This window comes from Astyanax mexicanus, chromosome 3, assembly GCF_023375975.1.
Source record: "Astyanax mexicanus isolate ESR-SI-001 chromosome 3, AstMex3_surface, whole genome shotgun sequence".
Lineage (NCBI taxonomy): Eukaryota > Metazoa > Chordata > Actinopteri > Characiformes > Acestrorhamphidae > Astyanax > Astyanax mexicanus.
Genome location: NC_064410.1, coordinates 4,932,407 through 4,947,686, shown reverse-complemented (window position 1 = coordinate 4,947,686; position 15,280 = coordinate 4,932,407). Strand labels below are relative to the sequence as shown.

Here is a 15,280-nt window from a genome sequence, read left to right as displayed (position 1 = left end):
GAAAATGAGATTTAAAAAAAAAGATTCAGACATTTTAAAACATTACAGTAATAGAAAAATGGATAGAAGTGAACTCAAATTTTTGTAGGATTTTATTGACTGGTTACGTGATCAGAGGTTTAGATGTTAACTTTCTTTGCTTCTGCCGTGAATGCAGAACATAACGTACACTTGGTAGACTTGTGGTCTGGGAAGTTTCACAGTTATTTTCATCGTTTCCCTCTTTTAAACCAGTTCAGACAGTGCACCACATCTGCATTTGTGAAACAAGAACAATTTTACTGTCAGTTGCAGTGAGAGGAGTATGAGGTGATCTGCCGCTCGTGTCCGTGATTGCATCAGAATCACGTTTGATTCAGAGAGAACAGCACTTCAGCAGTTCTGTAGCCTGGTAGAAATCCTCACAGAGTGTTGGTGAAGTTCTCTGGGTATTTCTCCTTCAGCAGACGCTCTCTTTTAAGAGTATCGCTCTGGACGTTGGGGGGCTCGCTCTCCGGGTCAATCCCTCTCCTGCAGAGGAAGCACAGGATGCGTTTGAAGGTCTTCCTCATCTCCTTGTCTCGGCACGAATAGATGATGGGGTTCACCAGGGAGTTGCACTCGGCCAGAACCAGACAGTACTTCTCGTATTTCAGAACCTGACACTCTGAACAGTTCAGCCCGTCCAGCAGCAGAATGACCAGACCCGGAGTCCAGCAGATCACGAAGGCGCCTATGGACAAACAAGAGACAATGAGCAAACAAAAAGAAATTGTCAGTTGCTGTGAATCTTCTTTTGTGTGCGTCAGGCCCCACATCCTGTTTGCTGCACAGACAACCACAAGCAGCCTGGTGCATGTAAAGGAGCCGCTGACTTGATCTCATTAGGAACTGCAGTTTCAGTCCACGAACATCTGTTTCCTAGAGAATGTCAGCCTGCAATTATCATTCCAAAGAGGACCCAAACAAGAAAACAGGCTGCATACCAGCCTGTAAAACACACAGTTACGTGTACTGTACTTTCAAACTGCCTTCATCATTATCATTAGCAGCGTGTCGTGGACGCTGACTCACTTCCTCTCATAACCTCCAATTATATCAACAATATACATATATAATCTCATTAAATCAGTAATTAGAACAATATGCGGTGAAAAAATATACAAATTCTAGCGCACACACTACTACTAACTGTACAGAGATTGTTGTGCTTGAGATGTATATAACATTCGTAGTAACCCCATCATTTCAGAAGATCATCACTGAGAAGAGACTGAGGTTTCATTACCTCATTGCATAACAGTGAAAGTCTACAGTAGGGAACGGCCTACAATAAGTTTGGCCGCGGCCCAGATATTTTTCAAGCCATTACGTGGCGGCCACAAAAAATAAAAATTATGTTTTGGAAAACTACGCGGAATCGAACCCGTGTCACCAGGGTCGCGGTACAATACACTCATCACTGCCCCGGCTAGTGAATTGGGACATGGCTGGGAAAAAAACGCACTTATCAGGAGACAGGGAGCACAAGAACAAGCAGAAAAACGAGAGCAGGCAGAAACTAAAGTCACGCTGAGACGGGAGGAATATAAACAAAAGCTCACCAGAGAAGCATTTTATTTATTAATTATTTTCATTATCATTCATTCATATATCGTTCAAAGAACCTCACAAGCTTGTGAGCCACATCTGGCCCGCGGGCTGCTTATTGCCGACCCCTGGCCTACAGCATCATCTCAATCTCAAAACCATAAGCAACTCATATCTGTTCTAAATTACAAGGTATGATAAAGGGTTGAGGTTTCGTCCTCACTGCAGTTTCGAGAAAAAAGAAGAAATTTCACATTATTTACTGTATCTATCACACACTACAACAACAGATAATAATTACAGGCTGCACTACATGAATGTTAAATTGTAAAAATATTGTTAAAATGTTTGTAGGTACAAAAAAAATTCACTTTGGCAGTTTTTGGTATTTTTTCTGTTTTTTTTTTTTTTTCGTTGTTCTTATCAATATCAGATTTAATAATAATAATTTTAACAAAAATTAAGGGGCATACTGTGATGTACTATATTTTCCAGCCCTGGTTCACACTTCTTGGTTCATCTAAGACCCAATGTTCCAGTAACCGTGATGTAGATGAAGTTTGTGTGGTGTGTAAACCACAACCATTTTTTAAAGGCAGCTGCATATTCTGAGAAATTCTAAAAATAATGCTGTCACCTACCAACAAAGAACCATATAGTTTTCCCCTTTTGGAAAAAATTAATTGTTCATTCTTTCTTTTTTTTCCATTTTTTATTTTTCAATGTAAAAAAAAAAAGAATAATAAAAAAAAGAATAAAGAACTAGGGGGAAATGTTCAACATATGATTATCCATTAGAAGGCACACATTTTTATACAGCAGATCTAAAATATATCTGTCCCAGCTGGTACAGGAATGTAGTGTGGGTTTAGAAGGGCCAAAAATAAATAAATAAATAAATGAAATAAAAATCAACAACCAATATCTCAATATGAGTTATGTTAATAACTATTTTTGCTTGAATGATATACTGTCTCAAAAAAACATAATGGGCAACATCAAGTAAAAAAAAAAAAAAAAAGAGGTTGTTAATATATCTCTGGAAAAAGTTCCAAATCGTCAGTTAAGATCAGGAATTGCTTTACTAAATATTTTCAGGATGAAGCACAAAAAGAGTGGTGAAGCAGCTTTGTGTTCTAGCTTTAAAAACCAGATAAAAACACATTTTTAGCTTAGCATTCTATTACCTTCCTTGTTCATTTTATTCTACATTTTATTTTAATATTTAATGTTTTCTTTGTGTAACCTATGTAATTATTTGAGATAAAATAATAATTACAGAGGAGAATAGCAGTTGAAATCAGCAATATGTAAAATCAAATACAAAGGGAATGCCTAGAGAGCAACCCTTTAATCTGAAAACATCACAGTTGTTAGATGCTGTTTAACTGGGTGCCTGCCCCTTTAAGGCAGAGGAAAAAACGACTGTTAATCAGATTCTGCTGTGCTGCTGCAGTTTGCCTGCATCTCACTTATCAAATGAGACTCACTAACTATTTAGAAGCTTATTGTGATTTTGTTGTGGTCTTTCCACCTTAGTTGAAGCTGTAGACTACTTTCCTGTATTTTTTTGACACTCAGTGGGTGACACACTGCAGTGAGGACAACTTGGAGTTTTTTTATACTAATTTTTGGAAGTAATGCACTTTTGTCTTCTAAATATAGGCTAGTGAGCTATTTTTTCCTTTAAATATGAGCAAGCAAATTATTTCCATCTTCTGAGACAAGCAATGGAGTACAAAAGAGGAAAAATACCCTGTATCTGAGCTAGCAAATCCTGGTTCCCCTCCTGGAGTTGTAGCACAAATATTGATTATTTAGTTGTTTTGATCTAACTAGCACTTAAAACCAGTCAGGATACGGTTATAAAACCTTTTTGATAATGATAGTTGACATTGGTGTGAAAATAGTTCAGTTAAACTAAAGCATGGTACTGAACTGTACAGGTGCTGGTCAACGAATTAGAATAATTTGAAATAGTGCAATCATGAAATTCTTTGAATGCATTTTTTGTGCAGAAAGCAAATCAGGTGTTCACCGCACCTGTCCTACTCGTTAGACTAATCACAGAACTCGTTACCTGGAAAAAAATTTGCTCAGCTGAGCTTTCCAAAAGCCATTTAACTGTGACACTGTTGTTTTATTGAATTAGAATAATGGAGAAACCGTTTCATTGAATTAGAATAATTTTTATTATAATTACAATCATCACTTTCTCAGTATTTTGTGGCTGCCCCCTTGGCTTGTATGACTGCCTGAAGTCTCCGCGGCATCGATTTGACCAGCTTGTCGCAAGTTTCCGCACTCACAGCTTCCCAGGCAGTGGCGATGTTCTGCTTCAGTTGGTCCAGCGTAGTAGGCTTTCTGTCTCGAATTTTCCGCTTGACGATGGCCCAAAGGTTTTCAACGACATTGAGGTCAGGCGAGTTGGCCGGCCATGCCAAAACTTCAAGCTGTTTTTTAGTGAACCAATCTTTGGTCGACTTTGCCGCATAAGCCGGTGCAAGATCCTGTTGAAATATGAAGTCTTCTTCGCCAAACTGTTCCTCAACAGTCGGAATCAGGAACGTTTCCAGAACATCTTGATATACGGCAGCACTGACAGTCTTCTTGAGGAAGCAGAGTTTCCCCTACACCTCGAGCGGACATGCATCCCCAGACCATAACGCTCTGGGGAAACTTGACGGATCTTTTCACGCACTCGTGGTTGTAGGTTTCGCCACCACGACGCCAGACACGAGGACCTTGGTCACCGAAGGAGATGCAGAAGCGTGATTCGTCACTGAAGACCACTTTCTGCCAGTCTTCAGCAGTCCACTCGCCGTGTTCTTTGGCCCACTTCAGCCGTTTCTCCATTTGTTTCTTGTTCGGCATCGGTTTTACTGCTGGAACGCGAGATTTGAAGCCGAGTTCGCGCAGACGACGGTAAGTGGTTGATCTGGAGACGTCAGCGCCGGTCTGCTTGTTCCACAAGTCGGTGAGCTCGGAAGTGGACTTGAACCGGTTGCTGACTGCGATCTTTCTCAGCTGCTTGTTGTCGCGAGCAGAAGTTTTTCAGACGCCGGAACAGTTGGTGCGCTTGCTGCAGTTTTTCTTAAGAGCTTTGCAGATGGAAGACTGGCTGATGCCGAGCTGCTCAGCAATTTTAGTTTGGGTCAAGCCTTGTTGGCGAAGGGCTTGAATTTGAGCCACTATTCCGGTTGAGAGGTCGCGCTGCTTACCCATGATTGATTTTACAACTTAGAAATTCTACTCAACCCTGACTATACTGCACAGTGAACACTCTTCACAGAAAACAAAAATTCAAGCATTTATTCTAATTCAATGAAACGGTTTCTCCATTATTCTAATTCAATAAAACAACAGTGTCACAGTTAAATGGCCTAACGGGTAACGAGTTCTGTGATTAGTCTAACGAGTAGGACAGGTGCGGTGAACACCTGATTTGCTTTCTGCACAAAAAATGCATTCAAAGAATTTCATGATTGCACTATTTCAAATTATTCTAATTCGTTGACCAGCACCTGTATAGGGCTAATCATTATGCTGGCAATTGCTAACCATGGGGGCCATGCGGTCTGTGTGCTTGACTGCACAGTGAAATGTAGCTCTATTTTCCCTCTTCCAGTGAAAGGGGTTAAAATATATATATGTATGTACGTATGTATGTTCCAGAAAGTTGTAATTTTGTTCACTGTTCAACGAGTTGGTATTTTGATAGTGTGGAAAAAATATATATTTTATTTATTTTTATTTTTTTGTTAAAAGTTAAATTACTGAGGGAGCATAAATGTGTTGTATGAAAAAAGGAAAAAAGAAACCCAGTATGCTGTAGAGCTAAAGTAATTTCTGTAAAATTTGATAGTAACATGTAATGTAAATTTGATACACATTTGTGCAGACTGGTTTTTTGAAGACTCTTTTCAACTGGAGAACCAGCCCTGTGCACACTTTCTGGAGGGAGACCTGCTTCTTCCAAATTGGCTCATCATTTCCATGGACACTTATCCTCAATAGGTGGTAGGACTTGAGTGCACTCAGTAGGTACAAGGACAAGGGACAAACAAACAAAAAGCGGAACAGGACAATTTTTGTTTTCGATCCATTCTTTTATTTTTTTATTGGAGATCTCCCCATTATTTTATATTATTTAATTTTTTTTCCTGGTACCAGCTTTTCATTGTATAAGGTAAATTACTGTAAATGTATACATTTTGGAACTTGGTGGTTATAAATTAGTTTTGTTTAATGTAGACCATAAAGCATTTCAATGTGAATCTACTTCCGAAAGGGTGAATCTTATTTATCCATTTTAAGAAAAAAACGAAAACCAAGACTCAGTATACTTTAAATACAAACCATTTTTTGTACCAGTTATTCAATTCTGTCATTTTCTTGTTGATGGGGTGCAATTTATTAAAGTAACATGTCTATTTTGCGAGCCTAGCCTAGGTAAATATAAGTAGTACTGGGAGAAATTTAACAGATCCACAAAAATAATTGAGTTGAAAGAATATAATTCCCTTGTTTTAGAAAGGGTGGCGAGCCAGAACTTTAGACCTAACTCCTTTTCTTAGACTAGAATCCCCTTCCACTAGCACACCTAGGTTACATTTGTATTAAATATTTCATTAAACCTTTACTTTTTAATTGTTTTTAGTCGTTTTATATTACTTATTTTTTGTAAAGTTTTCTGTTTTACTTAATTTAATTGTAAAGCACTTTAAGATGCATTTTTATGTATGAAAGATGCTATATAGATAAGGTTTATTATATATACACACTTTTTTTTGTACGGCAGGTCAGTACAGAAAAATCGATATGATTATCGTAACAGGCCTTTGTCAGACATATCTGGCAACCCAGTACAAGCAAACAGACAAAAAAAAAAAAAAAAAAGATTCTTACCCAGAATCATGGAGACGGTCTTCATGAGGCTCACGAGTGTGTCCCCGGTCTTGTCCTGGACCATGCACAGCGTCATGCTCTGGTTCTTCCGCCGAACATACACAAAAATGCGCGTATAAATGGCCACCATGATGGAGAAGGTGAGGAGGTTGAGCAAGGCCCAGAACACCAGGAAGCTCCGAGAGTAGAGCGGAGCCACGGTGGAGCACAGGGAGGTCTGGCACACACAGTTCCAGCCCATGGTGGGCACCAGGCCCATGATGATGGCCACCACCCAGATGAACACGATGAGCAGCAGCACGCGGCGGTTGGACATGGTGCTGTGGAGCTGCATGGTGAAGATGGTCTGATGGCGCTCTAAAGCCACGGCCAGCAGGTTGAGCACAGAGGCGGTCAGGCTCATCTCTATCAGAGCTCCGCGGACGAACCACTGCTGCTGGCTCAGCGTGATGGTCCACGGGCCAGTGTGAAATATGAGATTGAAGTAGGAGATCCCAGCGAAGAGGTCGGCGGCCGCCATGTTCCCCAGCAGGTAGTAGACGGGGTAGTGGAAGCTGCGGTTCACGAGGATGGCCACCATCACCATCAGGTTGGCGAGGATGATGAGGAAGCAGACCGGGACCCCGAGCCCCACCACCACAAAGTCGATCGACTTCCACTGTTCGCTGATGGTCTTATTAGTCTGAGAGTAGAAAAACGAGACATTCTGCCCAAGGCCCTCACACTCCTCAGAGGGCATTGCTCAGGAAAAAGGTCAGGGTTAGGGAAGTGTCCTAACCGTCAGCAGCTAGATTTCCCTTTCCTGTTGTAGAAAGTCACGCTCCATTGGGAAATAGGTGGGAGAACCTTGGGAGGCATCAGTGAAGACGAAATATTCCACTCATTCCACGCTGGTTTTGGTTCTACAAAAAGGAAAATCAGAATGAAAAAAATGGATTAAGGATCAGGATAAACATTCTTACAAGGAGGATTAAAAAAAATCCATATTTAAAAGTATTTCATAGACATGTCAAAGGTAGAAATGATGGCATAACTCGCATTCCAAAGATCAGCAAACACAGATACCAATCCAAAAGCTTCTAAAATGAGATTAAAAGCATGTACATGACCTCCACCGAGCCTGTGCTTTGTTATGGTTGGCAGTAAAAGTGGAAGAGACGCTCCAATGCTTAAAAGACTCTTGGCTCCTAATCTTCTTATCTTGTTTCTCTGGAACACCTTGAGAATACCAAGTCTCTGTATTGCTGTCCACGCAACAGTATAAGTCTAACAAATGTTGTAAACTAATTAGCTATATCTCGCTTTCCTGTAACTTACACTTTTAAAATTAAACCAATCCTTTTTTTCCTGTGTTGCAAACTATAGCACTTTTAAGGTTAATATTTCCAGAGTTTGAGATTCCTATCCTTTATATCACTATTAGACGATTTAACATTTAAACTCCTGCACAGCTGTAGTAGTCTGTTTTTTCTTTTAGGGGCTCCACAATAGAGCACAGCTTCAACTGCAGACATGTGCTTGACACTGAAGACCAATTTGTTCAAGATTGGGATTGTTATATAAACAAACAACAAGCCCTAAAATGATACCTTGTTTGTGTAACATTTATTAGCCTTTGTAAAAGAAAAGTGCATATAAGTATATATTTAAAAAAATATAAATAACATAAAAAAAGTACATATTTTTAGCAAAAAAATGAATACATACTTAAATACATACTAAATGTTCTATTGTAAAACAACTTACGGCAACATAAAAATATTAGGTTGTGCTTTTGAGTATTTTTTTTTCATATATCTTCTGCAATCTTAAGTAGAATATGTATTTTTAAACATCATTTGTAATACACTCGAAGTATATTGTAAATATATTACTTTGCAGATTGATGCACATATTGTGTACAGTGGATTCATGACATTAAAGTGCACTTTAAGCAGTATTTATTGTCACTACATATATTTTCTATCAACACAGCATATCATTTAAAGCATATTGCTTAAAAATGCATTTAATGGAAATAGACAGAAAGTATATTTATTGTGCATTTTCATTAAGTATATTAAACAGAAAATGCATTTTAGTATTCTTCACCTAATTTGAGGTGGAATAAGAAATTAACTTTTATTAGAAACTAAATAATATATAAAATTAAAAAAAATCAATGTTATATGTTTATAATAGAGATATAATGAAATATACTTATTAATACAGATCATGTATACTGAACATAGGGTGAGTTATACATTATTTTATTTCTGTGTTTCCACTATTAAAAGTCTTGGGGTCCAATTTTAGCAATCTATAGTGCACCAGTCAATTGCGTAACATGCAGCTGGATTTAGGGCATGTCGTGCGTCTTTGGTATTGTGAGGGTTTATTAGAAAAAAAAAAAAAAAAAAAAAGCTGTCAGGGTTTTAATCAGTCAGTGGCGCACCTGTATTTCCCACCCCCAAGATAGAAACACGCCAGAAATTTACATAAACACACCTCACTTCTGGAACACCACACCCATTGGCATAGGTGGGTGATTCTCACGAAATCAGACTAATGAGGTGGCATTAAGGAGTGTGATGAACAGGTAAATGCTATCAATTTGGGAAACACTGGTTTATAAACATCTCATCAAAGGCTATATTGGAAGTGATTAAAAGTAGACATTGTGATATTTTAAATTATGTATTTTTTATAATTTAGTGTGAAATTCTCAGTACCGCAACGCGTCCATTGCTGAATCTCGGCTCTTCAATTACACAATTTTAATATTTAAAATAAATAAATAATAAAAAACTTAAATGTATCTCATAAAGTAAATTGTTACAGTCAATAAAAATGTATTACTTGGAATTCATTGGTAAAAGAAAAGAAAATATTTAGAAAAATAACTTTGGTCAGAACCAATGTTCTCAGCCTCCGCAACAATTTTCAAGCACCATTTAAGACCACAAGGAACAGAAAAAAAACAGCCATTTTGAGAGGGGGGACACCTTTTAGTATGACACCCAAGATGGCTACCAGGTAAGCACCTAATTTTATACCTCTCCAGATAAATGTTAAAAACTTGGTTGTCAGCGAGCATACACAACTTTTTGTTTCTCATTACCGAAACAGCTAGTTTTTAATGTTTAAAAAAATGAAAATGTTATTGTGTTTTGGGAATTTTTAAGGTTTTTAAAGTCTAAATACAAAAAGCTAGCAAAAGTTTAGCCAGGCATCATGGTGGCCCCACAGAGATCAAAGAAGGTTAAGGTCCCTCATACTCCGCAACAGCCTTCTCATACACCGCAACAATTTAAGGCCTGTTGCGGTAGAGAGATTCACTGTTGCGGTAAAGAGAAATTAATGTTTTAAGTGACATGAACTTATATATATATATATATATATATATATATATATATATATATATTGTTTCATATAAAAAGCCTTTATTTACTTATAATAAACAATATATAAAACAATACATGATGCAATTTCAGATAAAAAACAGATTTATGTAGCAGGGCAGTGACACCCATATAACTTCCACATAAGATATAAAAATAATATATAAAAATAATATATATATATATATATAATATATAATTTTCATATATATAATATATACATTTCATGAAACAACTTTTATTGTTATAAACTGTTAATAAAGGTTGTTTCATGAAATTTATTTTTATAAACTTTTATTGTTATAAACTGTTTATATGTATATATATATATATATATATATATATATATATATACACACACATTTTATGAAACAACCTTTATTAACAGTTTATAACAATAAAAGTTGTTTCATGAAATGTATATATTATATATATGAAATTTATATATATACACACATATATACATTTCATTAAACAACTTTCTTTAATTTTATCTTTAATTTTAATTTAGTTGCACATTGATGTTTACATTTTTCATGAGATTAATGCTTAATACAAAGATGTTTAATGAGATGTTGAATTGCTTGTTTCATACTTAAATATTTAATTTCAATTTAGTTGTACATTGATGTTTATATCTGTCATGAAATTAATACTTAATAAAAAAGTTGTTTTATGAGATGTTGAATTACTTATTTTGTATTTAAACATTCCATTTCAATTTAGTTATACAGTGATGTTTAAAGTTTTAAGGAATTTATGTCTAATGAGGTATGTTGAAATTTGTTTTATTAAAATACACAGTTCAAAATAGGATATTTTCACAGCTTGAGTCTTACTGAGAATAATTTTCAACAGCAAATACCACATTTTGTTCAATATTACTACTCCATACAAAACTCAAGAAGTACATCATTAGAATTTGTTATTTATTCACAGCATTCACACTCTGTGTTTGTTGTGTAAAGTGTTATTGTTAATTAAGTAGGAATCCTTGTAATGACTCTCTTTACCGAAACATTGACTCTCTTTACCGAAACACCATTCTCTTTACCGCAACACATATTTATTTACTAATTATTTTACTGTTATAAAACAAATTCTAGTTTATAATGGTATTTGGATAAATTGTATTTCTTCATAGGTCATCTGTACTAAATAAGAAATTATACATGTAATTTTTCAGTTAAATATCCTGAAAAGACAGGACATGAATCATGAAATCTGTTGCGGTAATGAGACAAATCATAAAATAAAAAAAAATGGGAAACTTATAAATATAATATTTTCTGGGTTATATACACATATGAGCACAACTGTTAATAATATCTATTTAAAAAGTAACAAATGTGTAACTTTTAAACCATATCTGTTCTGTGTTATCATGTTGCGGTACTGAGAATGTGTGTGCTCTGACTGACTAAAATGGTGCAAAATATACAGAAAAAAATTATAAAATTAAAAAAAAAAGTATTTCTAAAAAGTTCAGACCCTAGTCTTGCATAACAAAAAGAAATTTTATATTTAAATGCCTTTTGAAATTTTTCAAGTGTGAACCCTTTTAAATCTGTTTTTCGTGAGAATCACCCAGATGTATTTTTACACTCCAATGCTATTTTAACAGTGCAGGCACAAGCCGTGTAAATAGACTGTTGACGGGGTGTAAGATAGCAATGAACATCACAACGTGCCTTGCACATGATGTACAATTGGGCCCTCTTGTCTTGACAGGGCCTCAACATGTCCTGGTCTTGGTCTTGATTACAACACTAACAGGAAAAGATCAGGTGTAAACAGAGTCTGTGTGACTGTGTTTTCAAATAGAAGGAACTCTAGATAAGAGTGTTGGCCAAACACTACACACATACAAAAATGATCACTGGAATTTCAGTTTTCTTAAATGAGACCAACATTTCATTTATCTGCAATGGCATACAGGTAGATGTAGAGCCATCTTCCGCACCAGAATTAATGACAAAAACATCAGCTACCTTGATCAACCCACAATTCCCATATTGTTGCATCCCAACAGCTCAGAAAAAGAAAGGAAAAGCAAAGGGCAATGGGTTTATAGCAGGATGGAGAGATGTCCAATTGCTGTTTTTATTATAGGCAACTTCTACAGCTCTGAAAAAAACAACCCTAAACGAAGAGCAATAAAGTAATTCGAGCAGGTCTCTGACTCACTAGAGTGTAATGCCAGGCATTTTGAAACCCTAAACCTTTGCCTATAACCCAACTCTAAAAAAGTTAATCACAATTACAAGCAGAACAAGTGGTTTTAGCACAATCACCCCTAAAGAAGACTGCCAAATTCATAACATCTAACTCTATAGAAGATAAGCCAGGGCTCTGGGTGAGCTCTAAAGTGGTTATATGATGTGAACGGGCGGGACGGTAGCTTAGTGGTTAGCTTAGTGGGTCCCTATCTGGGTCTAGAGATCTACTGTAAAATGACCCAGAAAAATTGGTATTTATGTACGTACATTTGTGTGTGTGTATAAATGTATGTATGTATAAATGCGTGACCAAATATGGATGTCCTGGGTAAAATGCTGTTCTGCCCGATGCAGTCCTTCAGGTGAACAGTTGTTTCTGGTTGAGAGTACGCTGCGTGCTAAATAAGTGTAAATTCAATAATATGATCAACCCCTGTTAAAAAAAAAGTGTTTATTAACCAAAGACATAAAACACATTACCATTCGACATTTATTAGGCTCTTTTGGTTACGATGTTTTCAAAAATTTCTTTTATTATAGCTTTTTTGTTAAATCTCTTTCTCAAATTAATTTGAGTTTTATTAATTTTATTATAATTTTAACTACTTACTTACTTTTACACTTTAAATATTGAATTAGCTCCAATTACTAGCCTTTTATTGTTGGTTAATTGTTGTTTTGTTTAGTTATTGTTCCTTCTGTTTGGATTGTAATATCTACTTTATTAAATTTGCCTTTTAATGTTTGTTAATATTGCTTTTTTTGCTTACATGTTCGTGTATGTACATAATTATAATAATAATAATTATTATTATTATTATTATTTTTTTTAAATTATTATTGAAATTGTTATTATTACTACTATTATTATTAAAGTGTTAAAATATAAAATTTAACACCAGCCCTCACCCTCACCCTCACCTCACCTCACCTCACAAAATATACCGGTTTTTCTGGTTCCTCTTAATCTAGACAACAGACTGTGGGTTAGAGAGAGCTGTAGGCAGGTAAAGGTGTAGGTTTACAGGGATTAAAAGCCTTAAAAAGGGAGGGAAATGTATTTAAACTCTATTCACAAAGTAATGACTAATTGTTTGTCTCAAACTTCTACAAAAATATAATCACTAAAACACTCAATATAATCCAGTGCAGCTCATTTTCATTCCTCAATTTTCCCGTTCCACCTTAAACGATGCAGCAATTCCATTCAGGCGCCCGAAACGCAGCACAATTTAAGGTGGACCGTGAAAGTTCAGAAACAAGCTGCCGAAACATAAAAACCCCGGTCTTTCTCCTTCAACAATTCCCTAGAAAAAATGAACAATTCCCGAAAACAGACCGCAGCTTCCCAAAAAACTAACTCTCTACATGAGCTGAACTGACTTACCCTCACTCCCTGTCCAGAAAAGCCCTCAGAAATGTGAGGAGCTGAATAAACCCGACCCTCCTGCGCGGGTGTTCCACTCAGACTGACGCCCCGACACATCTCTACAGCGGGGTTATGATTTATGGCTCTTTCTGCCTGAAGCCTGCCTCGGCCCTCCTCCCGCCTCCTGATTGGCTGAGGGGCTTTACGCGTCTTACGTAGCCAAAAAAAAACACTTCACGCTTTACGAAGAAAGCTCGTTTTATACAGCTCTGGAAAAAAATTAAGAGATCAATTCAGTTTCTGAATCAGTTTCTCTGATTTTGCTATTTATAGGTATATGTTTACGTGCAATGAACATTGTTGTTTTATTCTATAAACTAAAGACAACATTTCTCCTAAATTCCAAAAAAAAAATATATATTGTTATTTAGAACAATTATTTGCAGAAAATGAGAAATGGCTGAAATGACAAAAAAAAAAAAAATGCAGAGCTTTCAGACCTCAAATACTGCAAAGAAAACAAGTTCATATTCCTAAAGTTTTAAGAGTTTAGAAATCAATTATTTTTAGTTTTCATGCATCTTGGCATATTCTCCTCCACCAGTCTTACACACTGCTTTTGGATAACTTTATGCCTTTACTCCTGATGCAAGTTTAATTTGCAAATTGTGTTTTCTTTCTTTTTATGACTTATTACATTGTAAATTTAATATTAAAGACTATATTAAAGCTATACAGGAGCACATGCTGAATTAGTCTGTAAACAAAACGTATCAAACAAACTAGAATATGTTTTTTAACATATACATTTATCTTTGAGGAAAGATCTGCGCATTCTTGGTATTTTAATCTCAGTGTCTTCATGAGGGAGTCACCTGGAATAGTTTTCTCAGCGTCTTGAAAGAAGGAGTTTCTGGAGGTGCTGAACAATTGTTGCTGCTTTTCCTTCACGCTGTGAAAGACGCTCCCGCTCATCCCAATTAAATGACCTCAAATCACCATCTCAGTTCATCAGGTTTAGATCAGGGAATTAATGTGGAGGATTAACACTTTTATTAGTGTTTACTACATAATTCTTATTCTATATGTGTCCCTTAATTGTTTTCATGTATATACTTTTAATATACAATGTGGAAAATAAATTAAATAAAGAGCAAAAGAAAAACACTGAATGAGAAGGTGTCCAAACCTTTGATCTAAATTTTAATTAGCATTTACTTTTTTTTTGCATAATGACATCACTAAGCCCCAGAATATGCAGAGGTGAATAAAAGTCACTAAACTAGAATATTTTACTTAAAGAATGTATACCTATAGATGATCCATGTTTAATTTTAAATGAACTATAAAACGTATGTTTAAATTTTCTTTAAAAAAACATGCAACTGTTCAAAAACAAGGATTTGTGAGAGATAAAACTTTCTTAACCTTTAATGGAAGTCAATGTAAAAGAGTTTATTTCAGGTCATTTTGGAATATGTATATATAATAGTAATATAATAGTATTTATTACTGTTCCACAAAAAAAAAACAGCTTATGCACATCCATCTACTGCTGTCTCTGGCAGAAATACATGTCAAATCACAACCAGTTTATTTACATAAACCAGTCTTTAAGGTATTTTAAATAGCCAGTTTAATTGTTATTGTCAGCATAAGGTTCAGGATGGTTTTATGATACACTGAATCTAAATATATACTGTCTATTATAAATATTCAAACTGTGTAAAAATGGCAAATAAAGACACATTTCTTTGTATAATTTTGTCATATGATTTTCCTTATTTTTCTTGTTTTCTAATTATTGTTTATGTTTTTATTTAGAGAACATATTT

At 35.6% G+C, this 15,280-nt stretch overlaps 1 protein-coding gene across 1 annotated transcript; it reads right to left on the bottom strand.

The window, feature by feature from the left end:
• Window positions 1–74: 74 nt before the first annotated feature.
• On the bottom strand, window positions 75–13,582 carry lpar2a (lysophosphatidic acid receptor 2a). The gene is made up of 3 exons (XM_007229056.4): window positions 13,464–13,582; window positions 6,478–7,379; window positions 75–712 (listed from the first exon to the last, which is right to left on the bottom strand). The coding sequence occupies exons 2-3, from the start codon at window positions 7,214–7,216 to the stop codon at window positions 402–404; spliced, it is 1,050 nt and encodes a 349-aa protein (XP_007229118.1). The 5' UTR covers window positions 7,217–7,379; window positions 13,464–13,582; the 3' UTR covers window positions 75–401.
• Window positions 13,583–15,280: the final 1,698 nt, after the last annotated feature.

Bases quoted from the DNA above. Each gene is read 5' to 3' on its own strand.
- lpar2a (XM_007229056.4), bottom strand. From the start codon at position 7,216: ATGCCCTCTGAGGAGTGTGAGGGCCTTGGGCAGAATGTCTCGTTTTTC. The intron at 713-6,477 runs GTAAGAATCTTT...GTTTGTCCATAG, and splicing joins GACCGTCTCCATGATTCTGG to GCGCCTTCGTGATCTGCTGG.